At 36.1% G+C, this 12,249-nt stretch overlaps 1 protein-coding gene across 3 annotated transcripts; it reads right to left on the reverse strand.

Annotated features, from left to right (window-relative positions):
* Positions 1–1,054: 1,054 nt before the first annotated feature.
* Positions 1,055–11,967, reverse strand: LOC306857162 (uncharacterized protein). Of its 3 annotated transcripts, none has more exons than XM_079396908.1 (9): positions 11,936–11,967; positions 11,399–11,449; positions 10,085–10,136; positions 8,011–8,115; positions 7,465–7,693; positions 5,989–6,158; positions 3,897–5,393; positions 3,222–3,439; positions 1,055–3,136 (listed from the first exon to the last, which is right to left on the reverse strand). In XM_079396908.1, exons 3-9 carry the CDS (start codon positions 10,103–10,105, stop codon positions 3,067–3,069), a joined length of 2,310 nt encoding a protein of 769 aa, XP_079253034.1. In that variant the 5' UTR covers positions 10,106–10,136; positions 11,399–11,449; positions 11,936–11,967; the 3' UTR covers positions 1,055–3,066. The 3 variants fall into 3 exon arrangements, with proteins under 3 accessions (XP_079253034.1, XP_079253035.1, XP_079253033.1); XM_079396909.1 differs by lacking the exon at positions 11,936–11,967 and adding an exon at positions 10,257–10,323 and having other exon boundaries at positions 11,399–11,469; XM_079396907.1 differs by lacking the exon at positions 11,936–11,967 and having other exon boundaries at positions 11,399–11,473.
* Between the last annotated feature and the right edge of the window lie 282 nt (positions 11,968–12,249).

Raw genomic sequence — 12,249 nt, forward strand, 5'->3', positions numbered from 1 at the left:
CATTTAATCTGTGGCATTTCATTACTGTTTTCAAAATACTGCAATTTATTTTTTATTTAATTAATTTATAGGCATGCAATTCAGTGTTTCTTTTTATTGTAAGTATAGTGTAGCTCTCAGAATGTGATCGAGATCCTATGAGCTGTTTAACTAGCTGACAGGCTTGATGCTATTCATGTGTTCAACAGCTGACAATACACTTGTTGAACAACGCAGTTTGCATTATTAAAAATAAATATCTGACTAACTCTCCAGCAGGATTGGAAAATCAAGACTTGCACAGAAATTAGAGCTTATTGTCTGTCAAACATATTTAGTTTTTGGACTCTGTTGATCCCCTTATAAAGTCTTTTTGTATCTTCTTCGTCTTTCTCTCGATTAGTTGGAGAAAAATAATTTTAGTCTTATTTCTATTTTATTTTTTATCATTTATTTGGTGTCTCAATAGGCCAAATGATTATTAAAACACCCAAAACCCTATTCATGGTGGCATAAGGGCATTTTACAAATTGACCCTCAGGGCTTTTACTGCAGGAGAGAATACTGTAGCCTGTGAAGGTGGTTTTACCCTGAAAACAAACCTACTGCTCTCCACACTCCTGACTACAGAGAGACTGAATAGAGCTGCTGCGAACATTGATCTTTGGACAGTTAAACTGCAGTTCTCATAAAAACATGTTGCAACAGATACGACAATAACTGGGTGGTAAATTAATGTAGGCCTCACAGTAGAGCCAGAGATGATTACAGAAATGTTTAGCTGAATTAGGAGTCGTCAGGCGAGTCAGACATTACTGACACTCTTGTCATTGTGGTCAATGAAAGCACTGATAGATGATCTTCCAGTGTGTTTGACATGTTCAGAAACACTTGATTGTAAATACTATAAAGCTGATATAAAGGCACCCAGCTTTATATCAAGCCGATGTAAAGCAGCTTTGACATAATTTGCATTGTTAAAAGCGCTATACAAATAATATTGACTTGATCGTGCAGTCACAGGGTTTATTTTTTTTTAAATAAGACTGAATAAAAACAAATCTTCAATTGTGCAGCTGCAGTTGTTTTTTTATTTATGCTCAACTTCAGCTTTATTAGCCTATGAGTTATGCATACAGTTGGTGTATTTTTGGAGTATTTGTATTGAACAAAGTACTGCTGCAAGAAAAGTGATTGAAATTAGCAAATGTATAGTAAACAGTTTTAACATCGTACATGTGAAACGCTCGCAGTGTTCACAGGGCGATGAGAGTAAGTAACATCTACTGTCCTTAAGGTAAACATTTGCCCTTATCTTTTTCCTTTTCCTCTAATCAAGTTGTTTAATTAGGCCTCTACTTCTGTGTTAGCCCATTCAGTTTTGTCTCTCAGTTGTAGGGTCTTTGTGAAGCCTCCTCTAATTGAGAATGTTTGGGTAGTACGCTCTCTACTCTGGGCTTCCCCTCATTTCCCGGGACCTTTGGGTTGTATGGCCTGCAGGCCTCCCCTGTTTGGTCCCTTTGTAATGTTCGGCCTTATCAGAAGATGTTACAATTGTTCAAATGGGGTCAAATTATACTGTGTGAGATCTTGGAGTGTTTAAAAAGATGAGACGAACAACAGACATGGAATGAATAAATAAAAGTGCATTTATAATATTCACAGGGGGCTTAAAACAACACAGTAAAACTAGAAAACCTATAGGCTGTTAAAAGCACAGCATCTTTCAGTTGCATATCATAAAACACTCCTTAACAATCCTAGCGTGCTGTAAGTCCTCATGTGAATGTGATAAGTATCCACCAGTGTATATACAAACGTCAACGGAAGGAATCATTCAAAAGTGATGGAAAGGTGAGTATACAAAAGGCGCTTTTCATAATTCCTAGAATTATTAGTGCAAGTTGCCAATTTTTGGTGTGTTTGCACCGCAAACTAACATGACAGTGTCTCTGTGTTTAAGACACGGTTCAAAAAGACATGATTGATTGAGTCAGTGTGGAAGAACTTGACTGGTCTGCAGAAAGACAAGTCCTGATCCCAGCTGAACTCCTCTGGTGTGACTTTATATGCAGACCTTGAGACGAAAACTCATCACCAAACAGCCAATGCAAGCACGGCTCTTAATGGTATGTTTGTTGTTGGTTCACACTTTTAGATACGCTGTTATTTGTAAGTGATACTGCTTCTGTTAGCTTTTAATGGTTTTATCCTGATTAAAGCTTTAACACAGCACAGAAACCGCACGCGCGTTCATGTATAATGCTTCTCATTGCTGTGTGAAAATAAGTGTATAATTGGAACAGTTTGTTGGAGCTGATCTGAATGAGAGAGAGAGAGAGAGAGAGAGAGAGAGAGAGAGAGAGAGAGAGAGAGATGCAGAGCAGGGGGACGCGAGGAACAGTATTAAGAACTGCTGCTTTAGATCATATGTGACCCTGGAGCACAAAACCAGTCTTAAGACGCTGGGGTATATTTGTAGCAATAGCCAAAGATACATTGTATGGGTCAAAATTATTGATTTTTGATTAAATCATTAGGAGATTAAGTAAAGATCATGTTCCATGAAGGTATTTTGTAAATTTCCTACTGTAAATATATCAAAAATTAATTTCTGATTAGTAATATGCATTGCTAAGAACTTCATTTGGACAACTTTAAAGGAGATTTTCTCAATATTTAAATTTTTTTTGCACCCTCAGATTCCAGATTTTCTAATAGCTGTATCTCAGCCAAATATTGTCCTATCATAACAAACCATACATCAATGGAAAGATTATTTATTCAGTTCTGAATCTCAATTTCAAAGACTTGACCCTTATGACTGGTTTTGTGGTCCAGGGTCACATATTATACAAAAACCACCTGTAGGTGGCGACAAATATTTTATGAATAATTGAATAATAATGAATAAGGTGTGCTCTTCAGGCATCCAGGTGTGTATTATGAATACATTCATATGTCAAGGGTCTGAATACTTCTGAAAGTCACTGTATATAAAAATATGATTAAATTTAATAATCTGTAAATGGTTTGTTTGTAATTATTAGGCTTTGATGTGCATTTGAGAACATATAAATCAAATCCTCATTCAATGCCTTTGGCTTTCAACTCATCCTTCACTCTCTTCAGGTAGTCAGGGTCTGGATAACCATAGCTGTAACAGAACAGAAAAGTTCAAGTACACTGATAACTTACATGGAACCCAAATAAGATAAAGCAGACTTTAAATGAAATCATACTTTAGAGGCCCGCCGTGTGTATTGGTCTTATGATGAATATCACTCCAGGTGACAACATTCTGTAAACTGGAGGTTGAAGAGGTCCCAACAGTAAAGATCAGTTTCTGTTTAAAAGCCCTCTGCAGCAGTCCGAGCACTTCCTTTCCTTCACGATTGTCCGGCAAGTACGCACAACATTGTGTCCCACGATAAGGCTTTCCTGGGTTTGGATGCTTTTTCTAAAATAAGGATGACAATTTCATGTATTACAATAACTCCAAACAAAATACTAGGAGGTCATATATGTCCCTCTAATTTTTGAGGTTCTTTACTCTTTATATTTTTAGAGTGTAACACCTTCATTGCTGTATGCTTTTTTTTCTATATTTGGGCTGTTTTGTGGTATGTTTTACATATCAGTGCCACAAAAGCCAAGTTTTGTATTCTGACAAATAATAATAATAATAATTAGAATCATTATTTTATATCCTGATTATGCATGCTGTTTTTCTGCAGCTAAATGTATTGATTTATTTGTGTGTTAATCACAAACTTCAGTTCACAATAACACATTTTTAGAACAGGCACTACAACATCTAATGTATCATCTAATGTACTGTGCAGTTATAAACCGTGCAATAAAAAGTTATATTTTTCAATTATTAAATTAATAAATGAAATTTTACATATTCTTACTGTTTGAAAACCACTGGGTATGTTGTAGTATATTTCAATAGTGCCCCAGTGTGGATATCCAGGGAGACTCGATCTGCTCTTTCTTACAGTCATTGATCCATCCGGTTGGTTTCCCTCCAATTTCCCAAACACTTCCTTACAGACAGGACAGATGGATCCCAGACCCTCCACTGACATCCTTATACATTCCAGACAGAATTCATGCCCACATCTCAGTTTTGTCTTGTCAGTGATGCTGTCCATACAAATAGTGCATGTCTCCTCTTCAGCTTGAGCACCTTTACCGTCATGTTTAGAATTATCTTCTGCTTCTTTATTGAAACCACTATCGGCTTCATCTCGCCCTCTAAAATTCACTCTCTCGCCCCGTCCTGCTCCACCCACTGCTCCTGGACCATAATCAGGCGTCTGATTCCATCTGAATCCTCTTGCATTAGGAATGTCATCCAAGTATCCAATCAATTTCTTCATTTTGTCATCAAACACATGCTTCTGAAGTTTCCTCTCGATATCAGCAATAGCAGGACCGAGATGTTCTGGCAGTCCAACGAGCTTCCAGGAACTGAATACATCTGCTGCAACACAATAATGTTGCTGCTGAAGTTTCTCTACTAGCGGAGCCACATCAGTTTCATGTTTAGGGTTTTTGAGTTCACAGCTGACAGTGGCTGAGGCTAGTTTCTGGTACAGATGTGTTAAAGCTCTGAGGGCATGAGCTTCCAGATTAATATGTTGACCTTCTTTGGATCGAGCCTGAACCTTAATTACATTTTTCTGCAGTTTTTCTTCATGAAATGACACACTGTACTTTGTTTCAAGCTGTGATAATTGTTCCTCGAAGGAAAGTTTTATCAGATCCCAATGAACCTTGTCCATCTCAATGCGAGTCTGAAGGTCTTTCGTGTCCATGTCCAGTGAAGATCTGCTTTGTGGAGAAATGTTGGTATCTACATCCATTTCATTTGATTTGTCCTTGGATTTGTTTTCTGCTCTTGTTGTCTCTCTTTTAATCAAGTCTGTAAATTGTTTTGGTCCAAAGAACCGGCAGTCACTGGCAGACATGGTGAACATTAACTGTGTCTTCTCTGACTGGATGTTACGAAAGGTCTCCTTCACGAAATCTGAATCCATGTCATTATGATTAATGGAAGCATCACCAAAACTATGCACACAATCAGTGAGAAGTTTCTGAAAGTCCTCAGAGGCTTTGGAGACAGAATCAGGGCTTGATCTCTGGGTGGGTCTGAAGGAGACTGACACTTCTGAATCCATACAGACTCCATGTTGTTTCTCAAGTAGCTCCAGCTCCTTTCTGTAAGCGTGAAGCATGTACCAGAACAGATGGATGGGAACAGGGAGTCCAGCTGAGGTCTCATGGGCCATTTTAAATGTTTTTGTGATGTCAGCATCTTTTGAAGCTCTGTTTGCTTTAACATCATCCTCACTATTGTTTGAGTCTTCTGATACTGCTGAAGTCAGAGGTTTAGCGCTGCTCCCCTAAAAAAAAATACGATGGGATTTCATTTAAGAATTTTATACCCACAGCTAAATGAAGATAACTGAATTAATACCAAATTATTGCTACAGGTCATAGATGAGTTTATTCCTACTACTGTAATAAGAGTCTGAACAGAAGTATCTTAAGTTACAGTAACACTTTATTCCGATAGTCCACTTTAGACATTCTACTAACAGTAAGTAACTTTGCAACTACTGACTGTCTGCTTAATATCTGCTAACACTTTATTTTGATGGGTCCACTACAACATGCTGACAATGAGAAACTTTGCAAGTATATGTCAACTTATTCTACTAACCCTAAACCTACCCTAACAGTCTACTCTGAGAGTTAGTAGACATGTAGTTGCAAATTAATGAGAATTAGTTGACATGTAGTTGCAAAGTTACTTATAGTTAGTAAAATGTCTAAAGTGGACTATCAAAATTAAAGTGTAGCCACAGTTACTACTGTGTCCATCAGTTTTCTTTAGTTTTGCGTATGCTCTCAGCAATCGAAAGCTTAAAAACCGATGAATAAACTGATGAGATGATTGTGCCTTTCCTGTAATTCTAGACAAAGTAAGCATGATACCTTTGATGGAGCTCTGTTCTCCTCCAGCAGGGACGTTTGTGGTACAGTCACAGAATGAGCTTCATCCAGATAAATCTGAGCAGTCACTTCCTTATCTCCTTTAACTTTACCATCCTGATAATCTTTAAACTTAAGAGATGCACTTCTGTGATATTTTAAAACCTTTAGAGCTACAGGGAAAAAAGTACAAGAGTACATTTAGTACAACACCTTAAAACAATAACAGAGGCAACTGTAACATTTTATTAAAATAATAATAATACAGAAGTGGAGTGTGTCTAACAGTGTGTGTTCTGGTATATGTTTATGAGGACACACACACATGTGAATAATGTCCTGGGTGCTACAACATAAACATGGTTTATGAGGACTCATCCTGCGTCCCTGTAAACCAAAAGGCTTAAAAATCATACTAAACAGTATTTTATGAAATTCAAAAGTTGCCTGTAGTTGTGTATGAGGTGTAGGTTTAGGTTAAGGTAAGAGGATAGAAAATATAGATTGTACAGTAAAAAAACATTACGCCCCTTAAAACACATATGTGTGTAAACATTTAATTACAGGTGTGTAAAATCAACAAAGGTCAATGTCATAAAGATCGAAATCAAAGCTTGCCTTTTTCTTGGATTACTGGCTGATTCTGGGAACAGAATATACGAATCTCCATTAACTAACCACTCTGGAAACCTAGTATTAGTTTTATATGAGCCACATTTATACCATAATTAAAGGAATCTGTCAGAAAAGGAGGTTTGTATGTGTGCAACGGTTCATTAAAGCTTTATGGACTTCAGATGTTGACAGTCGTGTCTTCTCAGTGCAGTGATTTGATTGGCTAATGGAGTTATCTGCTGTATGAGAGGCACTAAATCTTCTAATACGTTCCAACATTTATTCAGTTTCTGTGCTTGCTCTTCCAGTAAATTTCAAGCAACATTATTGGATTTTTAAAGCAGGCTCATTTTATTGCCATTAAAACAAGCTCAAATTTATTTGTTAGTAATTTAATTCAGCCATTGCCCATAAATCAAACTATAGACTCTTGTATGACAGATGGAAATACTGACCTTTGATACTCAAAGTAATATAAAACATACTGGATCGAGACGTAACACTTCATTTTACTACTTTACTCACTACTTCTAAAGAGTTATTTGTAATTGTAATGTTTGTTAGCAGTATCATGTTAACACCCTTAACATTGGTGTTTGCCCTTCTGTATTATAGTTATTACAGAGCTCTGCAGAAAACACTGAGCAAATTGGAGCATGTGTGAAAGCAGCTGAAATGTGATAAAACGTGTCTTTGTTTCGAGAACTGTATGAATGGTTTGGAAAATTGGGCCAGATGAATTAGTTACAGTGTGTTAGAAAAACTGTGATATGGTCAAATATTGTATGTATTTTAGCTATTTCAGATACTAGCAGACACAAGATTTAAATTGAAAACTGTATTGTATATATGCTCTTATCTCACCTGTTGATGGTGTTATCTGCACCTCTGCCCAGGATGGATCCTCCATGACTAAAACACTGAGGATAGATGGTTTTCCTTCCAGTGTGGATAACCAGCTCTGAAGGGCTTTCTCTAATTTTGCTCTAAATCTCTCTGGAAATGGTTCTGTCCAGTTCACTTTGATTTTAAACTTAGCAATATCCAGTGGTGCTGAGGGTTGTGGCATTTCATCACCAGCTGTGTAAATGTCCTGTTGTAGGAAAAACAGTTATGAATGCAGACTTACCATATTTGAGAGAATGGTCTGGTGAGTTTGAAGTCTAAACTGATGTGAATGCTATGATTACCAGAAAAACACCAAATACAAAGAAGGGGAGCAAAAATGTGAAAAAGAAAGTTTCAATTGACCAGCAAATTGGTTGTTTGATAACTATTACAAATGCGTGTATCAATTTTCATTTGCACAATATACTTTGGCATTTAAGCATTCATGAGTATGAAATGACTGATGATAATGGTGCTCAGAAAATCTATTGCTCAAACTCTAGTATTGATTTTAGTCAATACCTCCTCTGGCTGTAAGTGTGGCTGATTCATGATCATGTTTAGATGCATCATGTAATCCAGAGATGGTCCAGCGTCTTGACCCTCAGCGCCTGCTGTATATAAGTCCTAGCATTCAAATAAAACCATGAGACAATGTTTAAAAAATGATTTCAATCATACATTTAAAAAATTACAACACTAGTTATATATTTCAACTCAATATGTCTGAATAAGACATTCCAGTAGACCTTCGTACCGTAATACTGTAAATACAACAGACTGTGTGTGTTGAGTAAACAGACTTTACTCATGTGGCACAAACAACAGACACAGTCAACTGTATTCTGTGGATGAGGTTCAGAGCGAGTAAAAACAAAACTCACCACATTTACCCATTTTGTAGGCATGCATTTACAAATGTTTTGCACATCAAATAAAGCAAATAATCCAAGCAACTGAAAAAAAAGCTAAAATGACTATGTTTCCTAGTTTAATAACAATACAAGAATAGCCATAGTAATATGTTTTAATTGATTGCCACAAATCAACAACTAATCTCAATATGTTACTATTTAATGGATGCTAAAAAAGAAGAGATAGAGACAGACAGACATATAAAGTTATTCTGCACCAGATGGAGTCATAGGATTAGAAATCTTTAAAGCCGAATCCCTTTCCTCTGAGTTCCCATTAGTTAGATCATTATAAGTTGTATATAATGTGTGTATCACATTCTTGATGTTCCAGAGTAACCCTTTCATTGATGTAACCCCAACAACCAGAATGCAAGAAGACTGAATGCATGTGCCCACAAACCACTGGGGCAGCCGTGCCACTGGGGCTTGGGCCCGTCATCGCTGTTTGCAGCTTTAGTTTATTAACTGTTCTGTCTTTGCCTTTGTATTTTATTGAACTTATGGTCAGGGTAGCATGTGGCTTCAGGAAGATGACCTAGTTTATGATATTTATCTATATAGTGCAGGATTTGCCTTAAGTCAAAAACAAAGCAATGGCATTTTATAAAAGAGTGAGAAGTCTTAACCCTTAAATGCATGAATGTTTCACCAATCATTATTACATATTCGGGTCTTTAGCGACCCAGACCTATATATCCAGCACAGATTAATCTCTAACTGCTGCAATAACAAAAAACTCTCTTGATATTTTAAGAACAATTACAGAAGATTAAAATAAAGCATATTTCATTACCTTTTGAAACTTAGAAGGGTTCAGTTTGAGCAGATGATTTTACCATCGCTGTCATTGTCGACCATATTCTCAAAACTATCATTTTTAATGACTTCAAAATCAATATTTTGATCACTGGCAGCTTACTCGCCACATCCACCATCAAATGATAGTGACATTTATATTTCATTGCTCTGCAGTAGCCATTCAAACCAGTTTAGTGGTCGCTGATGATATATTTTTTGTTTGTTTTATGCCTGCATTAATTATGAGTGAAACATCACATCATCATTGTGTATCAAACAGTGCCACCTCGAGGAATAAAGATTTGTAAATATGGTTGTGCAGGAAAAATATACTTACATATTTACATACCTCGGGTCTCTAGCGACCCTATACACCTTTTACAAAAATTATATCAGAATTTTATTTTTCTTGTTATATTGTTTATAATGAATAGATTGAGTAATACTTAGAAAGTTGTTGTCTAAATGAATTTTAAAAACTGAAGGAGGGAGAGGGTAGTGAATGGGGTCCCGGGTCAATAAAGACCTGAGGTATGCATTTTAGGGTTAAAGGCAATACAGTAGTTTTTGAATATTTACTTTTTTAAACACTTAACTGTAGTACAGATGTCAGGGCAAATGGGCCGTGTCTATTAGTATAGGGTATATATTGTTTTGTTATCATTATCAGTGTATCACAGTCTTTACTAAGAAGCAAAGAACATCTGCAAACATCATGTAAGCAATCTGAACTTTTGTATCAACATTAAGCAAAAAAATTATTTAACTGATAAATGATTTACAAGATTGTGAGTAGCTGATCAATGTGCGTGTGTGTGTGTGTGTGTGTGTGTGTGTGTGTGTGAGAGCGAGAGACATTTATAAATAGCTTACTAACTCACATATTGGTCACATATGTCCATTGCTTTGACGGTCTGTTCCTCCAAATGGCAGCTGAAAGAAAGTATTTTAGCTTTAAATATCAGAACGAGTCTTGATTGTTTTACAAAAATGTAGGCCTAATTAATTTGTTACTATTGCTAAAATGTATAAGATAATGTTGTTGAATCGCACCCTTTTTGTTGTCAGCCAGGGCCGTGCACCCGTTGAGGGGCAGTGGCCCAAACCAAACAAAGGGGCACTAAGAGGGTGGGTGCTTGTTAATACAAATTATCCAGTCGTTACAAATATACACTACCAGTCAAAAGATTTTGAATGTTTTTTTAAAGAAGCCTCACCAAGCCTGCATTTATTTGATCCAAGGTACAAGGTATATTTCATATAACTGATTTCTGTTTTAATATATGTTGAAATGTAGTTTATTCTGGTGATCTAAGCTCAATTGTCAGCATCATTACTCTTTAGTGTCACGTGATCCTTTAGAAATCCTTGTAATATTCTGATTTGCTGCTCAAGAAACATTATTATTATTATCAATATTTAAAACAGCTGAGTAGATTTTTTTCATGATTCTTTGATCCAAAGATCAGTATTTATATACTATAACCATTCAAAAGCTCAGTATTGGGAAGAAATTATAGAAATTAACACCATTATTTAGTCACCATTAAAAAGTTTTGATAAAGATTTAATGAATGAAGAATTTATAATATTACAAAAGATTTCCATTTCAGATAAAATAGGTGTTCTTTTAAACGTAATATTCAAAGAAACCTGAAAACAATTTTACTTTTCAACATAATACTAATAATAAATGTTTCTGAGCAACACATCAGAATATTAGAATGATTTCTGAAGGATCGTGTGATGCTAAAAATCAGCTTTGAAATCACAGGAATAAGTTACATCTTAAAATATATTCAAATAGAATATTAGAATTAAAGAGAAACATATTTCAGAATGTTACTGTTTTTGCTCTACTTTGGATCAAATAAATGCACGGCCTTGTTGTGAACGGTCGCTTTGGCAATACCTATATAACAGTAAAACACTTTTAGTTTCACTTTCATTTCAGAAAGTGTGTACAGTTCTGTGAAGGAAAACAACTTTCAAGCAATTAAACATGATGCGATTTGATTTCTGTCTTCACATATTATGCATGCGGTTTAGTTCATTCTTTAGACTGCAGACGTCGATGATTGTTGAAGGTCAAAGTTAAGGACATTATTACATTCACCGAACATTAGGAGAATATTAGCTTCAGATAATACTGACAATAGTACTGACAGAAGTACAAAACTTAATCTTGTACCTACCGAGAACCGAGAGCTGAGTGAAACTAGAGCCAGTCTTCAGCCGATCAACTCCTGTTGAAAGAAACGAAAACGAAAGCTCACGAGGAGGCAAACAGCACGTTAAAAAAAAAAAAAAAAAAGCATTGCTGTCAGTTGAGCAGAACGGATTTCCCATTCCTCCACATACTCAATCCTTTTGCTTACAAATGTAACACTTAGAAAAACTGCAAGAGGTCATTATACATTTTAAATGTGCAGCACCAAATGGCAAAAAAGATGAGATTCCCTATAGCTGAAAACCTATATAATGGTTTTACAGCACAATGCAATCATCTGGCTTAGGCTTGGCCGACTGCATCCAGGTCTTATCCGGGTGTAGTGGTTTTTTTCTGAGCATACACCTGAAGCACGCACTAAAAAGCCTGTCTAACAGCGCCTGATTACTCAACTAACTTATCTTTTGCGCTAATACTATCAAAACACACAAGGTTTACATACAGACTCAGTTGGTTATCTCTAAAATGAAAGTAAATAGTTAAGAGAGAAACAGATGCGTGCCTGTATATTAGATGTGTGCAGCTCTTAAAGGGACAGTACTAAACATGCTGTCGACTGTCATTAAAGGGATAGTTCACCCTAAAATGTTATTTCTGTCATTCACATGTTGTCCCAAACCTCTATTAATTACTTGTGCTGAACCCAAAAAAAAGATATTTTGAAGAATGGGGGTAGCCAAACAGTTGCTGGTCCACATTGACTTTGATAGCAGGAAAGAACAATCCTGTGGAAGTCACTGAGGACCACCAACTGATTGGTTTTCCACCTTCTTCAAAATAGCATTTATGTTCAGCAGAAGAAAGAAACTCATTCAG

This window comes from Barbus barbus (assembly GCF_936440315.1).
Source record: "Barbus barbus genome assembly, chromosome: 37".
NCBI lineage: Eukaryota > Metazoa > Chordata > Actinopteri > Cypriniformes > Cyprinidae > Barbus > Barbus barbus.

What these genes read in the sequence shown, in the direction of transcription:
- LOC306857162 (XM_079396908.1), bottom strand. Translation starts at nt 10,105, where the DNA reads ATGGACATATGTGACCAATAT. An exon ending in TGGACATATGTGACCAATAT is followed by an intron (nt 8,116 to 10,084) that starts GTGAGTTAGTAA and finishes TTTGAATGCTAG; the next exon opens with GACTTATATACAGCAGGCGC. An exon ending in CACACTTACAGCCAGAGGAG is followed by an intron (nt 7,694 to 8,010) that starts GTATTGACTAAA and finishes TTCCTACAACAG; the next exon opens with GACATTTACACAGCTGGTGA.